At 45.4% G+C, this 21867-nt stretch overlaps 1 protein-coding gene across 3 annotated transcripts in view; it reads left to right on the top strand.

Moving 5' to 3' along the window:
* Positions 1-15426, top strand: part of BACH2 (BTB domain and CNC homolog 2) — a 326058-nt gene extending 310632 nt beyond the window's left edge. For all 3 annotated transcript variants that reach the window (XM_033100232.1, XM_033100245.1, XM_033100236.1), the window contains 2 exons: positions 7275-7481; positions 10905-15426. In XM_033100232.1, coding sequence (XP_032956123.1) covers positions 7275-7481; positions 10905-11366 — 669 coding nt within the window. In that variant the 3' untranslated portion in view covers positions 11367-15426. The remainder of the gene's footprint in view (positions 1-7274; positions 7482-10904) is intronic.
* Positions 15427-21867: the final 6441 nt, after the last annotated feature.

Here is a 21867-nt window from a genome sequence, read left to right as displayed (position 1 = left end):
TTTCCAATTTCTCCCTCTTATAAACATTACTGAAATAAACATTTTTGTGAACATGTTTAGTAGTGTTGCTTTTATTTTGGAGGGTTAGAGTTCCGTACGTGGGTTAAAGTTTATGCTCATTTGTTAAATACTACCTAACTACTTTCCCAAAAGGCTGTAGCAATTCATATGTTTTTCAGCACCTTAGGAGTGTCCACTACCCCCTGTTGTTGCCAAGCATTAGTTGTTAACAGTCCTTTTAATTTTTGCCAGCTGATGGGTAAAAAAATGATAACTCCTAATGAGGTTGTCATCTTTGCCCATTTTCTTGTTGTGTTGTTTGTCTTCAAATCAAATCACAGGATCCTTACTGCTTAATATAGACATATTAACCCTTTCTAAATGTTTTCTCTATTTTCTCCTGGTCTGTTTTTTTGCTTTTGGTTTTTTCTTAGTTTATGGTATCTTTGTCTGTATAGAAAAATACAAGTTTTAGGTAATCAAGTTACCAATCTTTTTCTTTATGACTTCTGGGTTTGTTATATTACAAACCCAGTTTGGACATTTTTTTTCCTTACTTCCAGTGATGAAAAAATGAACAGGTCATATGAAGTGAAAAAAGTAACAAAACAGTAGGCATAACTACGTCCTAGTTTGCTTCAAAACGGGAGGCAAAGTTGGGGAGAAAGGGTATAGGGAAAGTTTCATTTCTATGTATTTCTATAATGTTTGAATTATATATATATATATCTCTCTCACACAGGTTCTTTTTGTCGGTTGGGATATAATTCAGCTACCGTAAAATGCACAAGTGAACAGCTCAGGGGTTTTTAATGACTCACAGTGTTGGATGGCCATCATCACTCTGTAATTCCAAGACATTTTCATCATCCCTAAAAAAACACCATGCCCGTTAGCAGTCACTCCTCACTGCCCTCCCCCCAACTCTAGGAAACCATGAACCTGCTTTCTGTCTCTATAGGTTTGCCACTTCTGGGCATTTCATGTCAATGAACTCATACACGTTGTGGCCTTTTGTGCTTGGCTTCTTTCACTGAGCATAATGTTTTCAAGGTTTCTTCTTGCCGTTGTTGTCCCCACTGGCTGTGTCATCACATGTCAGTGCTTCTTCATTCCTTTTTATTGCCACACTTTGTGGGTCCGTTCAGCAGTTGGGGAACATTTGGGTTCACACTTTTTTGGCTATGATCAACAACGCTTCTGTGAGCACTTGTGTGCAAGATTTCTGTAGACATGTGTTTTCGGTTCTCTTTGTTGTATACCTAGGACTGGAATTGCTAAGTCATATATAACTCTGTCTAACCTTTGGAGGAACTAGCAGACTGTTTTCCGAGGTTACTGCACCGTGTGACATTCCCACCAAAGGTATATGAGGGATTCAGTGGCTCTGCCTCCTTGCCAACACTGGTGATTATCCATCTTTTTTATTGTTGCCATTCTAGTGGGTGTGAAGTAGTATCTTGTTTTCGTCTACAGGTTCATTTTTTAAATTTGAAAATTATCGCAAAGTCACATGCATTTTGCAAGTAGTAAGCTCCTTAGTGAGAAGGTTTTGTACCCCAAGCATTTCTAATTAATTGTGGGTTTTAGTAAAGAAACACTGGAAAAATAGTTTATTTGCACAGCCAAGAGCACTGATGGATTAGCTTTATTAACATGTTTCATGTCAAGAGGGATAAAAGTGCGTACAAGTGAGTGTGTGCTTGTGTGCATGTGGGAGCAGGGAGAAGTCAGGTGCGGAGCAAACGCTGAAACGTGATAGCAGAGAGGTGCCGTGTCTGCCAAGTCTCCCACCCAAATGCCAACTGCCAGACACATGTCGTATGTAAAATTTGTACATTTGTTTTTGTGGTTTGTTGAATCAGGCATCTTTTTTTAAAATGTCTGTCAATGGTCTACTTAATAAAACAGAAACCTTGCTGGGCAGCGTAGAACGCAGCCATATTTCTCGTTCAAGCAGTGTTTTCGTATTAGCTAGAAAGACATGCTTAGCATCTGGAATCCCAAAGCATACTGTATGTCTGGAAGAAGAAACCATGTGACAAAGAACTATAGGGCCAATAAACAGAAATGATAATATAATAATAAGAATACTTCACAGCTATAAGGCAATTCAGACTTTTCAAAGCACTTTCTCCACCTATTATCCAATTGTATTCTTCATAGCCATACTACAAGCTAAGCAGGGCAGGTGTTCTATCCCTCTTACTCACAGACCCTCTAAGAACGTCAGGACACACAGAAGAAAAAAACTGCCTGAAGTCACACAGCTAATTAATTGCAATATCACAACTAAATCCCAGATATCCTACATTTGTTCCATCAACTGGACCATGAGAATCAAAGGTAAAAGGATGATTGTGCAGGAAGCATATCTTAGTGTGGGAGGGGAGGTGTTGTCACTGAGCTGGCTGTCCCATGGCAGCAGCACCGGAATCACCAGCCCAGTGGGCATCTTGCTTCCTCCCCTGACAACACACAGATCTGACAGTGGTGTGAGAGCACAGGTGTTCGAGTCTTTGGTCAGCTGACGGCACCATCAGGGCCTCGGGGTACACACTGTTAGGAGGATGACTCCCGTGGCTTCACCTCAACATCTGGTAGTGAAACCAAGAAAGGAGATAGGAAAGAAGATTCACACACCAGTTCCGAGGGCATTGCTAGAGGAAATAGATGCTTGTTTTCGGCTCTTTCTGCAACATCTACATCTCATGTCCTTCTTATCCAATAGTCCCCGTCCAGCCAACCAGAGACACCAGGCAAGTGAGATGTGGAAGAGGCATGGTGATTACAATTGGTCTGATTATACCCCTATACAAATATTCAGAGGAATAGAGGGGAAATCCACTAGAGCAAGGGAGTCATTGTTTGGGGGCGGAAATCTTTTTCCCCTCTTTTGCCTCTTATTTGAATTTTTTACAAGAAGTTATATTTCTCATAATTTTTTAAATGATGTTTTTGTTTAACTTCAACAGAGGGGTGTTTTGGCTGCAAAACCTGGGTAGTTGTTGGCAAGGAAAAGAAGTGGAGCAGCCGATTTGTGGTTGATAAGAAGGAAGCACTGGCACCCCGGGGTCCGGCCCCTGGTACCCTGTGATTAGCCCTGGAGGAGGAACATTTATGTTATATTCACCTTGCAGGTGTCACCACATTCTCCCACCCTTGTCTAGGCTCTGGGGCCAGAGGTCCCTGGGCACACTGCAGGGCCACTCATTTCACTGACTGCTCAAGAGCTGGGTGCCCCAGAGGGTCTAACCTTCCTCTGGTCACAGCTTAGCCGGCCAGTGCAAGTACCAGGCTAAACACGTCCTCTGCCCTGGTCTCCTGGTGTGCGGAGAGGGAAGAAAGGGGTGAGCGCCCTGCTGGGTGCGACAGGAGCAGATTATGCAAGTTGTGGCACCAGCTGGCTCATGGTGACAGCTGCCATTTGGCCCTTGGCTTGCTGACTCAGTGGCTGCTCCTGACTCTGAGTCTCTGCTGAGAACCAAAGCCCAGGCGGGCAGCCCTGTGCCAAAGGAGAGATCAGTGCCCTCGATCCCACAGGCCTTTGCCCTTCTGTGCAGCCTCCTTCACCTGCGCTGATACTCCTGTGTGTGTGCTCGGCTGAAGGTAGCTGCAGGCCGGCCAGTTCAGACGGGGGGCCGGTAGTTGGCAGCAACTTCATTATATCATGTTGGGTGTTTTGCACTATTTATGAGGGTGCTGTGAATGAAAACCAAACCACTGCCGAGAAGTAGAATCCTGGCAGAGTAACTGTGGAGGGGCAATAAATAAGATGTGGAGCCCTACTGGGCCTCTTTGGATTGTAAGAATTCACCAGGAGAAAGGAAAAAGGGCCTCAGCCTTCTCCACGTGTTTCCACTTTTCCTGACCAAGTGGCATTCGCTGACTTTGAGCCCTGTTTGAGGAAGATTGGGGTGCCTGCAAGCCTGAGAATGCAATATGCTCTCGGCTCCATTAGGGGTCTGTGACTGCTCTTTATGTCCAGGGATGATCCCCATTAGCTTGGAACTTACTTCTCTGAAAATAAGGAGCAGCTGTGGTGAAGTTACCACTGTCCCTTTCCAGGAACACTCCTGGGATGTCCGTCTTGGTGGTCAGTGGAAGTACTCCCTTGCTAGAGGGCTAACAGAGCCTTTTAAAAAGCAGCACGAGGGTTGTGTTTGGGTTTGTTTTTTGTTTTTGTTTTTGTTCTCACATGGAAGAAAGTCTGTGGCTATTCTCTTTTCCTTTGACCTCTAAAAGGCAGCTGGAGTTGCAACAGTTCGGCTGATATTTTATATGGCCTTTTGCTTCAAGGACTTTGAAACTAGCGTTGTTGATTTTCTTCTTTCCTGTCAACCTCTGTCCTATTTTCCTAGTGTTTTATATTCACTGTCTGGATGTTTTTAAATACAGTAACTCTTGGTATAAAAGGTCTTTTGACTTTCCCTGTGGCCTGAAATATAGGTATATAGTCTTTCTGAAAATAAGTAAACACAATGTAGAGCAGACACAGAATTGCTTTGTTGTCAGCAGAAGGGGAGACTCCACAAGGCCCAGAAGTGCTGCAACCTCTGCTGTGCAAACAAGGCTTCTGCCTGATGTGGAAACATCCGTGTCCCCAACAGACTGGCCTCTGTGTTATTTAGGCATCATCCAGGATCTGAGTGTCTGTTTGTTATCCAAAGGGCATATAAGGGAAAGCAAACATTCTTTCATATCAGTATAATCCCTGCGCAAACACAGCCCCATGGACAAAGCCCTTTCCTGGGTCCATGACAAGGAGCTGTTTGTCATGGCTCCCTGTCTTTAGCAGTCGGAAAAGGGCTGAGTTGCGAGTGGTGGTGTAAGGTGTATCGCTGCGCTTTTGTTCTCTTGGGCCAAAATTTTACAGGTGTCATGGGACAGCGTTCACCATGCGGAAGTTGAATCAGAGCGCCCGGTGGGAGCCTTCAGCAAATGCCACGTCTAGAAGGCTCAGAGCCATGAAGTGTCCTAAGAAAGCAATTGCACCTAGCCATGGAAAAGCCAAATGATTGTTTAGTATGATTGCCTTTGTGCATGGGGATTAACTAGTCACAAATGCCAGGATCTGGGCTCATGTCTGCCTGCATGTGATGCAACCAAAGACAAAGCTTGAGTTTCAGATAAAATATCTTCATCTCTCACCCCTGAACAACACAGATGTAACACTTCAGCTTCTGAATATTAACGAGGACTTGGTTTCTTCACCCTAAAAATATTTTGATCAATGAAACCCAGACCTGCCCTTCTGTTTTTCTGGTTCCTCAAGTTCACTCTAGTCCATTTGTCAGTCTTCCAGAGCTGAGCTGTCCAATACGGTAGCCACACACCACAAATGGCTACTGAGCCTTAGAACTGTGGCTGGTCTGAATTGTGATGTGGTGTCAGTGTAAAACACGCCTCAGATTTAGAAAATTCAGTACCAAAAACAAAAAGTAAAATATCTCAATTTTTATAGTAATTACATGTTGAAAAGATTTTGAATCTATTGGGTTCAATTAAGTATATTATTAAAATTACTTTCACCAATTTCTTTTCACTTCTTTTCATTGTTTTCATCAGTGGCTTCCAGAAAAGGTAGAATCACCAGTGTGGCTCGCAATGTTTGCATTGAACAGGGCCGGGCGGGCCCTTGAAGGAAGTGTAGGTTTAGAGCGCCATCTGCTGGCCACTCTCAGGCAGACGGTAATGTAAGCAGGAATGAAGCCGTCTGAGCTGGGAAACACTTTGTCTCATGGCGGAACAACATGCAGCCTTCGTTTTCCAGGAGCTTTGGAAACAGGGCCAGAACTGAACCCGACAGTCCCTGCATCATGAGTGAGGGCCTCGCAAACTTCTGGGAAGTGCAGGCCTGTGCCCTCTTACCTCGTGTTTGCGGAGGAGGCCCTAGAGAACAGCAGTGTTTTTAGGAAATACTTCAAACCACCACAGGGTTATAAGCAAGCATTTAACTGAATATAAGGAGGACACAGAGCCATCCCTCAAGAAACTAGGGTCCTCTCTTTGGATACTGTTAATCAGCCTTGAGTCGCCAAGAGTTTGAAAGTAGGACTCGTGCAGATAATACTAACTGCATCAGTTATGTATTGCTGCACAACAAATGACCCACAGACATTGTGGCTTCAAACAAGAATAATCATATCACACCTCCCCCCATTTCGTGGGTCTAGAATTCAGGAGTGGCCCATCTGAGCACTTCCGGCCCAGGATATCTCATGAGGTTGCAGTCCGACGCTGGCTGGGGATTCCGTCACCTGAAGCTTTGTGCCAGGAAAATCCACATCCAGGTTGGCTCATTCACGTGACTGGCAGGGTGATGCTGGTTGTGACCTGAAGGCCTCCGCTCTTCTGTACATGGGCCTCCGCACGGGGCTGCTTGAGTGTCCTTGAGGCATGGCAGCTGGTTTCCTCCAGAAAGAGCAGCCTAAGAAGCCTGAGAGGAAGCCGCAACACCTTAATGACCTGGCTTTCGAAGTCACACACCATTAGTCCCGCTGCATCGTACCGGTCCAGGGTCAGGAACACGCATCTCGCCTCGTGATGGAGGGAGGCCCACATCATGTTGTGAAAGAAAATGAGATGAATGGCCACTGTATGTGTGGAAAGTACAATCTCCCAACGTCTGATGCTCGTGAAGCACCGTGCCACTAAGAAGCAGGCCTCGTTTTGCAGATGAGGACGTTGAGGCTCAGAGAAGTGAAGTAACTAGCCTGAGGTTTCATGTCTGGTAGAAAGGACACAAGCCCAGGTCTAAGTCCTCGTCCATGCTGCTATAACCTGCCCAAGTCATCTCCCTGTATCATGCTGATTGGTCCATCTTTCTAGCTCTTTAAGGTGTGGAGTGCTCTCTCCATTCAAGTGTTGTGGATAATTCCTTAGATGATATCTGTCTATAAAATGTCATTTTATTAAGTTGAGACTCAATGGCACTAAGTTTCAACAGGCTAAAGAGCCCCTCTTACAAAAGTGCTGTTGCCATGCATAAAAAAGTACACAGTTGCCAAGATTTTCTGTGCTGCTTGCTTCAAAAATCTCAGGAATGATAACCACGGTACAATTCATGTGTTCACGTTCTGTGTGATTATCTGAATATTACATCGTATTTGTATTTGAAACAGGAAAGAATTAATCATAGCTTGCTTTCAGTAGTTTCCATATGACTTGGTCATCTTAAAAAGGAGGTTTTACCATGTGTCGATGTTCTACCTGCCAGAAGTAAGACTAAAAATCCAGCTGTCATAATCATCATCTATTATTCTTGGTTTCAGGTCAAACTTCCCTTTCCAGTAGATCAAATCACAGATCTTCCGCGGAACGACTTCCAGATGATGATTAAGATGCACAAGCTAACCTCAGAACAGTTAGAGTTCATTCACGACGTCCGCCGGCGCAGCAAGAACCGCATCGCGGCCCAGCGCTGCCGCAAGAGGAAACTGGACTGTATTCAGAACTTAGAATGTGAAATCCGCAAATTGGTGAGTTGACCCGTCCGTTGCTGTCAGCAACCTGGAGTGACCAGGACGGATGCCAAGTTACATAGTGAAGGCTGATGGAATAGAAAGAAGGGTCACCATTCAGAGAAGTCTGGGCTCATTTGTTAACAAGTGTCTCAACAAAAATCACAGCTTTATATCTGCCATGTGCATATCGGTGTGGGTGTCCATGTTTTATACCTCTCAGTCATACATAGAAAGGTAGTTGTCTTTTATTTTCTATTCAACATGTACGAATAGCTAACACTTACTGCACGCATATATGGACCAGGCATTATTCTCAACTATTTTTGTGGATAGTCACATTTAATCCCTCACATCAACCCGAAGACTCCGGGAGTATTTTATCTGCATTTACAGAGGAGGAAACTAGAGTGCAGAGAGGTTAGGTAACTAACTCCCCACTGGGTGGCAGAGCTTGACTGTAAACCCAGTTGTCTGATTCCAAATCTTGTGTTTTTACTGCTCGCTCCTGCCTCCCACAGAAGAGTGTAGGCTAAAGATAGGACTCCTGCCTTCTGTGAGGCAGCTCCTCGGCTACATGATCTCCTGAAGCCCTGTGATTTGGCAGTTCTGCCTCAATGTGTCTGCCACTTCTTCCCTATGCCTGCGAGTATTTTGTCTCAGGGAGCAAGCTCCCAACTCACTCAGCATTCTGTGCCCCCTTCTCCTTGATAAGCCGCCTTTAGCTACGGGAAGTAAATCCAGGTGGGCTCTGGCTCGTGACTGTAGCTTTGAAGGTAAGCAGTGCAACCTCCTCCAGCGTGAGCTTTCTGCTAGCCACATACTGGAAACTCAGCTCTGATGCCATGTCTGTGTCAGGGAAGAAGAGGGAAGCCACGTAATGAGGTCCTGACTGAAGTTTAGGTCCTCTTACTCCATGCAGCAATCCTGTCCCTCCTGGTAAACCCCACCCTGATGCGAATCTAAGAGCAAGAGAAGACATGTGAAAGGCATGAGGAAATGTTACCGGTCATCAAGATAAACAGGGACTACAGGGTCTTTTGTTTTGTCATTAACACCCACAAGCAGAGAAAATCTGCCCATGTTCAGTGGCTCCCATCACCTACGAAATAAAGCCTACGCTCCGTAGCAAGACATGCCATGATTCGGCCTGCAGCTCCCCTCCAGCATCACCTTCCACTCCCTCCCTAGAACTTGACCCCTAATAAAATCAAACTGTCTGCATATTGGAGAAATGCCTGGGTTTTGTAATTAGTGTTCTTCTCCATGGAACTTTGTAATACTAAACAAATAATAAAGTCTAAGCCACACCCCAGGCAGATGTCTAAAGCACTATGCCAATGTTGTTCTCCCCCACTTTTGTGGAAACCCCTTAAATGCGATGCTGCATGTCACTGCCGAAAAGTTTCACGTGCTTATCAACGGCCGTCGGTGACATACCCCTTCGTGCTTGTAACCAGGGTCTTGACTTGCGCTGCCTTTCCTGCAGTGAACCCCAACACTGTCCCACGCAGCATTTCGTGTTCTTCCCCCTTCAGAGTGTCCCAGAACATTGTGCAGATCAGTAAGCGTGGAGGGGTCGGTGGCTTGGTCAAGGCCACGTGGCAGAATTCAGACAGATTTCCCCTCCTGGGGCTGGGCGGTGAGTGTTGCCTCTTCCTTTGCCGACTTCCAGGTTATAGCAAGGGAGGTCCAGGTTGCACAGCCCAGGTGCGTTTTGTTTCTGATCTGCCACCCTCTAGGCGGGGTGGTGCCCCCACTCTCCTCGTCTGAGTGTAGGGCGGCTCTGGCAGGCGGGGGCAGCCTGGTCCCTCCCTGCAAGCCCTCAGCACACACACTCACTCCCCACTCCCACGCTGTCTCCTGCACGCCACTCCGCTCTTGCTGACTTGCATAATGTATTTCTCTCAAGTTGCACTTGTACATCTGTTTATTTTTCATTTTTAAAACATGTTTTCTTGAAAAATTTATAAATATTTTAGCAGGTGCCCTTTCCCCGTGTAAATCTCTGTCTCCGACACACATGCCCACGCTGCCTGCCAGACTGCACTGCATTCACGTTACGGCACGTGCAGTTCCCGTGTAGGAGGTCCTGTGTCGAGTGTTTGCTCCTCTCTCTCTCTCTCTCTCTCTCTCTCTCTCCCCCCTTGTCTCTCTCTCTCTCTCTCCTTCTCTCTCTCTCTCTCCTTCTCTCTCTCTCTCTCTCTCTCTCTCTCTCTCTCTCTCTCTCTCTCTCTCCTTCTCTCTCCCATCCTCTCCTGACCCCTCCTGCCCACCTGCCCAGCAAGAGGACTCACTTCCTGCTGCTTCAGATGTCCAGCTTGTTCACCCATTTTACTGGGTGTGCCTCTTGGAGCACCTCATCTGCTCTCCTCACACACATAGTTATGGTAAAGCCTTAATCAGCTTCCCCTCGGGTGGCTAAATTCTGAGCGGGTGATGGAATTTAGTAACACAAGAGCTTATGTGGGATTTTCTTTAAGGAAAACATCTCAGAACGTTGGGCTGGCATGCTCGGGCCTCACTGCACAGTCCCCAGCCATCCTAACGAAGGCCTGTTGTGTTCGGCTTGTCTGCTGCAAAGGCCGGAGAGCCTGCTGATGTTGGGTGAACCATATGAAATTGCCAGTGATCAATATTTGTTAGGGTTCCTCTATGCCCCCTGCCTGACACACTCACAGCCGCCCCCATTAGCAATATCCCCCACCAGCGTGGTGCATTTGTTACAGTCGGAGCCTGTATGGACACACCCGAGTCATCCAAAGTCCCCAGTTTATATTGGAGCTCAGTCTTTGTGTTGTACATTCTCTGGGTTTGGACAAATGTGTCATGACACGTACCCACCGTGACAGTATCATAGAGCAGTTTCACGGCCCTAAAAATCCTCTGTGCTCCAGCTTTTCATCCCTCCCTCCCCTCCCCGCCCCAACCCCTGGCAACCACTGATCTTTTTACTGTCTCCATACTTTTGCCTTTTCCCAAACGTCATATACCGGTAGTTGGAATTGGTCGGTTATTTGTAACCTTCGAAAGTGGCAATCTTATACATTTGGGGGAGATTTTTGACTACAAGGTTTGGGACCAAGAAGTTTCCCATAGATTCTCTGCAAACCCCAAATTCCAAAACAGTGGAACCTCGGCTCCCTGCAGTTTTCTGGTGGGTGGTCATTCTGCTGTTCACTTGGCCCAGCCACTGAGCGGGAGGAACAGCTGCCAACAGGGTCTGTAGCACATCTGGATGAGCTACCCATAGGAGACTTGGCAGAAGTGTGTGTCCAGGCTCCCTGGAGGTATAGTTTTTACGTGTCTAGGTCTCGACTTAGTCTTTCCCAACTCTAATGTAGGATGCAAAAGCAAACATTGGAAACTCCCCAGAAAAGGAGGTCTTGGGTCCTCCAGTTGAGCCTTGACCGGGCCTTCTCTTGTTTCTCTGATGTCCAGGTGTGTGAGAAAGAGAAGCTGTTGTCAGAGAGGAACCAGCTGAAAGCGTGCATGGGGGAGCTGCTGGACAACTTCTCCTGCCTCTCCCAGGAAGTCTGCAGAGACATGCAGAGCCCCGAGCAGATCCAGGCTCTGCATCGGTATTGCCCCGTGCTCAGACCCGCGGGTCTCCCTGCGCCCTTAGGCATTGAGCAGAACCTTGCCGCCCCCCAGTGTGCGGTGGGGGAAACCGTGCCCTGCTGCTTGGAGCAGGGTGCAGCTCCCCCCGGGCCTCCCTGGGCCCCCAGCAACGCCTCAGAGAATTGTACGTCTGCCCGGAGGCTGGAAGGCACTGACCCGGGAAACTTCTCAGAAAGAGGACCCCCTCTTGAACCCAGGAGCCAAACGGTGACAGTGGACTTCTGCCAGGAAATGACTGATAAGTGTACAACTGACGAACAGCCCAGGAAAGATTACACCTAGTGACGGCCTGCCTCCCAGTTCTCACTCCTCTCCCACCCAGGTGTTCTTCAGTCAGCCTGTGGCGCGGTTCCTCTGTTGTCTGGAAGAACCGAGAAGAAATTTGGTGCACACTACAGCGGTCTTAGCAGCAATACTGTTTCTAAGTATTCCCTCCTCTCTTCACGCAGGAGCGATCGTTACCTTCACAATGGTGCTACCCCTTGCCCAGCCCGGCAAGGAAAGACAACAGTGAGGACACTGTCTGTCTGTGGGTTAATTTCAATCTTAACAGGGATAGACTAGGACACCTCTAGGACCCAACCACGGATTTTTTTCTCAGTGGCCCGTGTCACAAACCCTATCTCAGGAATTTCTTCTGAATGTTCAATTTTTTTCATTGAAGACAGCTTCTATACACATCAAAGTTTTATAGCTAGACTGTACATATTATATATAATATATATATAAAATATATATCTCTCTCCATATGCAAAAGTCCTGCATGCCTCAATTTTCTCATCCTACAACTGGAAACTTCATTTCTCATTTACCAACAGGTTCCAACATTCCTCTTCTTTTGTCTCTGATGCTAGAACTAGTTTGGTAAACTTGTTAACATGTCCTTTTTCTTGCTTCGCAGTACAACTTCAATTCGTACTTATTTATGGACAGAATTCAATGTTGGAAGCTTTTTTTTGAGGTTTTATGTTAGACAGCCTTTTTTTTGTTTGGTTTGGTTTGGGCACCGTCCAGTGGTGTCGTTTAAGTGCGTATTGTGGGTTTGTCTGTGTGTTCCTTGCAGATACTGTACAGTCCTGGTCAACTTTGCCACTTGCACTGAGTTTTGGGTCAAACCTATTTTCTTAAATGAAGTTGTAACTTCAGTATAACTCAAGTATACTGTATATTCTTTGCTTTTCGTTAAAAAGTAAAACATTTTAACTAATTAAAAACCACTCAGGTGATAATTATGTAGGAAAAACAATCTTGCCAAATAACGAATTCATCCTAGGATGTGTCGACAATAATCTGCTTGAATATTTTTCTATTTAACCTCCTCCCCACCTCTCCCTCAGCAAAGTTGAAATGCAGAGAGTTCAGAGTTGATGCTGGATGTTCAGATTCCTAAGTGAGGGGAGAGTTTGGGCATCTCACTCGAAAGTTCATCAGAACAGTAGGAATCCTTGATTTTATACCAGAACTCAGCAGGCATTGTCTCCTGGAAATCAAGTTAGAACTGTTTTCTCACTGTGGGGTTAAGTCCCATTCATTTCAACACTTCGTTAGGCCTGGCTTGCTCCTGTAAGGGTCGTGCGCAGGAGGACCTTCTCTTCTGAAGGACGTGGCTGACCACCCACCCAACTACCCTGTCCAGGACTGGCCCCCCAGCAGATGTCACCTAAGGGGATTTGAATCTCATCCCCCACATCCCGGGTACTGCCTCTGAGTGGCTGTCCTGGGTTAATGCAGCTCACCCAGAGTTGAAGAGAGCAGGGTAGATGTGAGCCTGAGGTCTGTCCCTGATGCAGACAGAAGCATTTCTTTCTCCCTTCCTTCTCCACATGCTTTGAGTTGAATTCTGAGGTTTTCCACCTTTGTCTTGTCCGAAGGCAGATTTCATTCTCAGGCTTTGGACATGATACGGCCAGGAGCCCTCCCTGCCCCGCCCCCACCACACACACACCTACCCTCACCTGATGATGAGTTTCTTCTCTTGCTGCAAAACTTGTTGGTTGGCTTGCATCCCACAAAGAGCAGCTTCCCTTGGCTCTGGGGGCACTTTGGCCCCTGGCCACGTTTACAGGAAGGTATGCCGAGGTCCTGCAAGCCAGCCTCAGAGAAGGAGGAATGAGCTCCCTCCCTCCAGCCGGCCTTCCAGCCTGGCTGTGGGAAGAGTCCCTAAGGGTTTGATGCGGGGTGGGGGGTGGGCGTGGGGACTAGATGGTTGGCTTTCTTTCTTTATTTGTGCCATTGTTTGGACAATACTAAAGCTGCATGTAAAAGAGGGAATTAGTATACGATGTAGGCAAAAAGTGAAATCATAGTAACATATGTTTTAGTATTAACTTTTTTCTGTACAAATATTAGCGCTAAATGTTTAAATATGTATGAATGCCAGAAATTTGTTGGTTCATGCGGTAGGGTTGGGGGAAAAAAAAAAGGCTTTTCTTTTAAACTCGTTCCACTTTTAAAAACCTGCCTCTGGGTTTTCGTTTCTCTTCTCACGTGTGTATGTATGTGTGTGTGCTTGTCTGAGACAGATTTTGATAAAGCTCTGTGGGAGCTACCGTTTTTATGACAGTTGTTGGAATGTCTTGGCCTAGTAGACCGGCTCTGTGCTTCACCATGAGGTTTGCCTTTGTGGAAAACTGGTGACAGCTCGAATTTAAACTCAATGTGAATCACGTGATCCATCACAGGTATGTGTTATGGTGGAGTCAGCCAACAGTATTTTGTTTCTTAACTCTCTTGTTGCCTTTTTTAAGTGACCTCCTCTTCTTTTAAAAAAGCTATGTTTCCTGCTCAAATCATAACCAGGTCCAAACCAGCTTGTTGGCGTGATTTACCCTGGTCATAACTCATGTGCAACTGGTAGTCTTGACCACATTCCGTCCATCCCCCTTTCTGTGGTTGGGTCTGCACACACCTGTGTGGCAGCCGTTCCCGGAAGTGGGGGGTCGCTTTCTCTCCACCCTAACCCAGCCCACATCCTCCTCCTGCTCACACCCGCCTCACTTTTATTCCTTTCCCAGCCAAACCCCTGCCCTGGGAACTGTTGAAAAACACTGCTTGAAAAACTGACTTTCAATTTCTTAAGAGATTTTGAACAAGTTGTTGCGATTTTGTTCATTATCCACCATGAACACTGACTTTGTGCCATGTGCTATGTCTGTGTCTGTTACTGCTCTAAACCATGTGTCTGTCAAAATTATTTCTGAGTTGATTCAAAGGAAGGACTAGCTGGGGACCAGAATCCAAATGGCCTCAAGTGGAATTTTAACAGCCAGTTGTCTACTTTCCCTGGGATCCCTTCCTTTTATGAAAAGGAAGTTAACAAAAAGGAATAGTGTTTGCACAGCCTGGTGACAGTTAGTTGTGTTTCTGAGAGTCTTCCTTACACAGAGAAAGGCTCTTCCAGACATGGGCTGTTCAGGATGACCCCAGTGACAGCTGTGTTGGGGTGGGTGTGGGTTGGAGGTAGCCCTGGGGCGAGTTCACATCTGCCTGCATCTAGTCCTCCCCTTGGGTCTACCTTTGTTCTACTTGTGTCTCCAGACGACCTCACTTCATTCAGGATGGTCAGGCTTTGGGCAGGTGAGTGCTTTGCTGTATGTGTTTGTTTCTCTGCGTTATCTGGGGGTGCCTTGACTAATTAATTGAACTTCATTACATACTGATTCTGGAACAAAACAGTTGGGGAAAAAAAAAAGGGAAAAAATGCTGGTGAAGTTATTAGGCCATTCTACGACTTCTCTTCCTGGTTCCCTAACAAAGACTCAGGCTGCAGGAGAAAATGTTGTTTTGTATATTGTACAAGTAATTTATTAACTGTCTTTCTAAAGGGATGCTGCTTTTAAGAGGCACTATGATGTGGGATTTAATCCTTGTAGTGCTTTCCCAAGGAATTAAAAAAAAAAGGCTAGTGATTAATATGCCAACTGCCGCTTCTTATAAAGGAGGGCAGGGAGCAGCCAGAGGGCTTCGTGCCAGGGCTGCTCTGAGGCGAGGGGCACGGTGTGAAGTTCAAGGCCGTTGTCAAGTGGGCTAAACCTACACTGACTCTTGTAATACTTTATGATTGCCGTTAAAGAAGCAGAAACAAACAAAGACGGGAAAAACTGTAAGTCTTTTAAGAAACTGCCAGGTCCTGCCCTATAAGCTGTGGAGGAGCATGAGCCTCTCAAAAGGAAGGAAAAGCCTGCAAAGCTCTTTCAAGTCTCTTTTTGGCTATCTAGTTCGATACATCATACCCTTAATAAATGACTTCCAAATGCTCCACGATTGCTTACAGTTTTGGAGGAGTCACCGATCTAGAAGGGAACAAGAAGCAAGCTTTGTCCCCAAATCACAGTAAATAGACTAAGGAACCTTTTAAAAAAAAAAAAAAAATATATATATATATATATATATACACATACACACACACACACACACACATATATATGTATATATACATATATATATTTTTAAAAAGGTTCTTAAGTCTATTTACAGTATATATATATATATATATATATATATATATATATATACACACACACACGCACACACATACACATATATATATATAGCTGTTCACTGGATCATGAGTTAGTGTTTCTTCCCAGAACTGAGGATTGTGATGCAGGTTGTTTCTGGTCCGTCCACAGTGCAGTGGCCGCTGTGGCCCTGGTGTGCGTGTGGAAGTCTGTGTGCGTGGAGGCAGGCATTCTGTCTTCACGCTGTGTGTTCTTAAACTGCCCGAGCCATCTCATGACCCAAGCATCGAAGACTGATGCTGCAGAATAGACTATACTTGTACACAGGTAGTGTGTGCAAATAGTATTTGTACATAGAAAAGACCTATTATGGCAGACTGAGGATAAATTATTCAACCGACGGTGCAAAAACATTTCTTGCAAAGAAAAGTAAGTGTATAGTATTTTCCTACACTCCACCCTGGGAGATAGTATTTATATCAAATGACTATCTGTGTATTTTAATTGTAATATGAAAATGATGCTGCCATTTGTGAAGAATACCCGCTTGGTTGCAGAGGCCCACTTTTGTAGCTTTGATACCATGTTGTGGCGTGGTGTATGCATTTCACTATTAAGCAATGGATAAGCAACTCGGACTCTCATTTTCATTCCAGTGTATTGACCTCAGCTAAAACAGTGGCCCTCCTTAGAAGCAGAAGTGCACCAAGACCATTCATTTCAGGTAGACGCGCATTCGATGCCAAACGCTCCCACAGGGACGATCAGACACGTGTATCAGGAAACAGTGAAGGGACTTGGACAAAGGTTTTCTGTACAGATGGATTCTAAGTCTTCTACCAAAACATGTCTGCAGGCAGAGGGGTGACTCTGCTTGAGTCGTAAGGCATTTGGCACGTGGGAATGCTGGGGCGTCCGGTCACGCCCTGACAGAAAGGACCTGCCACGTGTAGTGAGTGATCAGGAAGACTCCAGATGTATCCGGAAGCTTCGAGTGCTGGTTAGATACAGGGAGCCGTTCACGGCAGGCACAACCTTTGCTTGCGAGGCCCAAAGGGCGTGTGAGAATTTGTTCCAGAACCAGTCTGTTGCAAGTGCACCTCTAATATATGCCTTACAAACTCCAGAGGCCATATTCAAAACAGGGTCTTCTCAGTGTATGCAAGGGGCTGCAGCCCCTCTTCTCTTCCTCCCCAGGTTGAACAATACGGACAGTTTTCACACATATCTACCTGTATAACCCTCTGTACCTCTCATAACTGGTCAACGACTGTAACAGGTTACATCAGGTGTTTTTCTACATACTTTTTACACAGATTCTATGCGATTAATGTAACTTAATTCAATGCATCATTTTATTGTACTAGTTCTTAGGCTTGTCTCTTTTTTTTTCTAAGTGATGGTGGTTTTTCTTGTGGTTTTTATTGTAAAGATGAAATGGCTGTTGATGCTTATTCTCTGTAACTAAGAATTTTTACCTTTTTTGGGGGAAAAAAAACATTGCTATGAACTAATGAATTGAAACTTCATTTACTCATTGTAAATACACTATTGTGCAAAAAAAAAAATTTCACTCAATTGAATTGCTAGTGTTACTGAATTTTGTCTAGACACCATTTCTGTTGATGAAATAAAGACATATCATTATGCATTGTAAACTGACTTCCTCTGCCTCTGACCCCTGTGTTATAGATTACAGAGCTGGAGGCCACAGGAAATCTCTTCTCCCACAGAAGCCATGGCTCTTCCTCTAGTTTGGACCCTTACCTCCTACCTGGTTAATCTGATTAGAAATCTCGAAAAATACTAATGTGAAAATGATCATGTGATTTCTCAACTGTGAGTTTGAAAAATCCCTAGTGCCTTTGAGAGCCGATAAAAGGCAGTAAACCCAGTTTCCTCATGTGGATATGTTACTGCAGCCTATGCAAAAGGTCACCATTGCAGGGAGCCAGGGAAAGGGTACGGTTTCTTACAATGGCATGTGAATCTACAGTTATCTCAAAATAACAGGTTTAATTTCAAACAAAAAACCAAATGAAAGTAAACAAAGGGGAAAAGGATCAGCAGCAAGAGGCAATGAGGGGCAGGGCAAGGAGTTTAGAATTGTGGTTAGGGAGTAAATACAGTCGATCCAAACAAAGTCGATTTGGTCATTTTGTCTTGGATTTCAATGTAAAGGGAAAACAGGGTATTGAATGGTGGGCAGGCCAGAGGACCATGAAAGACACTGGACTCGGGAGCGGTCTGGCTGAGCTGCTAGGGAGGCTGTAAATAATCATAAACCTATTGACGAGACCTGACAGAACACCAATAAATAAGGAATACGATGGAGAATTGGAAGTGATGGGTAATGTATTGCCTTTGGCCTCTATACTTTGTTCAACCAACACTGCTACGTGCTGTGCAAGACAGGCCTTATCCTTAAAGCTTTCACAGCTAGTCAGGCAGACAGAGGTACAAATAAATCATGGCTGATTGTTACAGGCAAGAGAGACCAGGGCTTCCTGGAAGGAGCATGGGCCTTGGAGCAGCAGGATCTGGGATCTGGGTCTGAATTCCAGCTGCACAGCAGGCACTTCAGCTGTGTGATCTCTAGCTCTGGAGCAAGTTGCTTAACCTCTTTGAGCTTTCTCTGATCTATAAGCTGGGGACGAACAATAACTACACAGTTACACAACATATAATGTGACTTACACACCTGGAATATGGTATGCCTCTTAAAATGGCACCGTTTGGGCTTGGCCCAGTGTCATTTTCATCCCCCTGGTCTTCAGTGGCTCTTCTACCAACTCACTATGGAGTAGATCACGCCTCTTCCCATCCCCACACCTCATTTCCACCTTTGCAAATTGACTCAGGAGCTGTCTGGGCTGGAAGGACAGACCAGTGCCATCCAATCCTGGGCTTCCTTCTGCAACATCCCAGGCAGTTACTGTACTAGGTAGGGTTCTCCAGAGAGACAGAACCAATAGGAGATAGATATACATAGATATGAGATTTATCATCAGGAATTGATTCGCTCAATTATGGAGACTGAGAAGGCCCACAATCTGCCTTTTGTAAGCTGGAGACCCAGAGAAACGGGTGGTATAGTTTTGAGAACCATAGAGCCAATAGTAGATGTCATAGTCCAAGGGCAGGAGAAGACTGGTATCCTAGCTTCGGGGAGCTCGCTTCAGCTGGGTAGAAGTTGCTTCCTAAAAATAAGTTGCATATAGTTTGTGCCTCTTTTTGCAAAAAATGAAAATTACCACAAAAAAAAGTACCTGTTACTATAACTACAGGGCTGATACAAAGAAAGGTATGCTGAGGGGAGGGCTGGCTGAGAAGGAGCTGCTGGCACTGCCTCCATAAGACCCCAAAAGGCAGGCACGCAGTGGGTGGATGTCCAGCAGTCAACCTCTCTGTGGGCAAGGGCAGGGTGAGCGAGAGCTGGAAAGGTGCATGAGGCAGGGAACGAGGTCAGAGGCAGGGAATGGACTCGGCGGCAGGGGCCAGCGCATGAAAGCGTGGTGTGCCAGGCTAAGGAGTTTGGATTTTATCTCCCAGGACATAGATGATGCAGAGCTTTGTGACATTGGACAAAATTGATTCTCCTAATAACTTGAAGCCTTTATTCCAAGGTATGTGGTCAGGGTTAGGGGACAGTCTGGCCATGAGATAGAGGATGCAAGAGCTAAGTGGCTCTTCCATGGGAACTGGGCCCATCTTTATGGAGCTCAGAACTCAGACAATAACAGCCAGTCAATCAGCCTCATGCACTGGCTAATCAGTGCATATCACAGGGCCGTCCATGTCTCTATGCTCTACAAGAAGCATTAGTGCTTTTTGATGCTCCTTTCCTGGATGGCTCGGGACCATGGGGAGAGCATGGAGGGCAGGGCAGAGTCACTCCCCTGGAAGTCCAGCGTGAGATCCCGCCCGGCCCCCAGTCACGCCATCACCACTGACCCTGCATGAGCTCAGCAGAAGGACAAAGTAAAATCCTGCAATGCGAGTGTTTGCCAGTATTGTAATGAATATTTCATGTCATGGCATTTATGAACAAAAATCTAGCTGGTTCATCCCCAAGAAATGTACTGATAAGAGGAAATGAACAAGTGTCTCATTAACCGCTCCTTTACAGACAGGAAACTCCTGCGTTGCTCTGAACCCATGTTCAAGGGTCCGAATTGCTGCTGCTGCTGCTGCTGCCGCCCCTGCCACAGAGTTACGGTGCTCTCTCAGCAACATGTCCCACTGGGCTGCTGGGTGGGGAAGGGTAGCCATAGCCCAATCCTTCCCACCTCGGGGTGACAGCAGCTCTTAGCCCTAGGTTCTCCCCGATGGTGCCCACTTCCTGCCTGCCTGAGCACCAGACCTGCAGTGAGGCCGGGCGGGGCAGTGAGAGGCTGCCTCCAGCCCCATCAGGTAAGGGGCTCCCGTGCTGGGGGAGCCCAGCTAGAGCACCCTGAACACACCCATCATCTGGTAGGTGTCTGTGGAGGGGATGGTTCCAGCAGCTTTTCCTGCAGTTTGAGCTGACAAGGTACAACTTTTCTCCTGCAGATGTCACCTGCTCTGGGTCCATTTTTCTGGTCCCAGGCATGCATCATTTTTTCATAATAGATGAAAGTTCTAGAAGTATGTTCTGAAAGAGGAAACAAAACAAAATAGACTCCAAGGGCTTGTAAAAGTCAGCCCTGCCCTCCCACCTAGGACTCTATGTATGTCACAAATAGCAAGGATCCAATAAAAACCCGTGGCAGAAGACAGTTCTCCCTGTGTTGCTCCAGAGATGAATGCCCATTTAAGAGATTCTGTTGCCTGACAGCGTTACTGTGAAATAGCTGAATCCCACCTGCCATCTCCTTCTCCAGCCATTGTTTTGTCCAAAATCCAGGTCTCAAACTATTAGGTTGGTGCAAAAGTAATTGTGGTTTAAAAGGTGAAAAACAATTGCAAAAACGCAATTACTTTTGCATCAACCTAATAAAAATCCAACCTTTTTCGAAACTCTGTCCCTTCTTCGTTTAACCAGATTTTTGACATTGTATAATGTGGAAGGGAACATTGATCCACATGTGGAACGTAATGTTCTATTTTGTAAGGACCTATCGTTGATCCTAAAAATATGCTAAACTGCAGCTGCCTTACACAGGGAGAGCAAGCAGCAGCAGTGAGGTACGGGAGAGAAAGCTTGGGTTGCGTCAAACAGGCTTGGTGTGAAATTCCAGCTCATTCACTCATCCAATAAATATTAATTTTTGTCCTTGCTATGTCCCAAGGACTGGACCTCACCACATCCTAATTGTGTGACTGGGGCCAAGTCATCTGTTTCGTTATCCATAAAATGGGAATAACCACAGGCCTGTAGTAAGGAAGCCCGTGGCAGTGTCTAGGCCGCGCCCTTAAAAAAATCACACCCTTAAAAAAGTGGGTTTCTTTCCTCTTCTTCTTCAGAGTTTTTGATCATTGATATAGTATGTAAAACTTCTCAGCCAAAAGGTTCAATAAATTATAACAACCACCCTCTACACACCCATCTAATAACTCTTGTTAATGATGTTGAGTCAAAAAAGACCTTCCCAAATAAAACAAAGAACTTAGAAATAACAGAGATTTTAGATTTAATATAATATTAGAATTTTTAAGATGCCATAAACAGGGATAAGAGAAAAGCAGACTGGGAGAAAATATATTATATTACATTATATTATGTTATGTTATGTTACGTTATGTTATACATAAAATCTAGGTAGAATGATTCCTACTCAAGGTGTGGCTTTAGTGCATAACAAAATACCTCTAAACTCATAGGAGATATGAAACTGGGGTAGAAGCATTCAGTCATTACTCACACAAAGAATGAAACAAAGGAAAAAGCAAGTATGTGAGCTCAATCAGGTTAGCTCAACTGGGAACTTCCTCCTATAAATTTGGAACAGTTGTTGTTGTTGTTGTTGTTTTTAAATGGAAAAAAAAACTGCTAGGAGCAGTGGGTAAAACAAATGTGATCCTTTTCTTCCAGAATTGAGAAGAACCCACAACAAATATCCTTTATGTCTTACAATGACCAGGGAATGTTTATTGCACAGTGACTTTTGAGAGAATAAAATTAAAATCAATACCATATTGATTTTAGTCTTTGCGAAATATATCCCCAAATATTTGTATATGACTTTTAAATGCCAGAGCTATTAAAACAATGGAGCATACCCTCCTTCCTTAGCTAGACAAGGGCAACGCAAGGTTACAAATGATCCCGCCTCTGATCCACTTTCCACACTGTGACAGAAAGAGCTTTTTTCTAAAGTGTGACTCTGATCCAATCACTCCTC

This window comes from Rhinolophus ferrumequinum, chromosome 3 (genome assembly GCF_004115265.2).
Source record: "Rhinolophus ferrumequinum isolate MPI-CBG mRhiFer1 chromosome 3, mRhiFer1_v1.p, whole genome shotgun sequence".
Taxonomy (NCBI): Eukaryota; Metazoa; Chordata; class Mammalia; order Chiroptera; family Rhinolophidae; genus Rhinolophus; species Rhinolophus ferrumequinum.
This window is presented reverse-complemented; position numbering and strand designations above follow the sequence as displayed.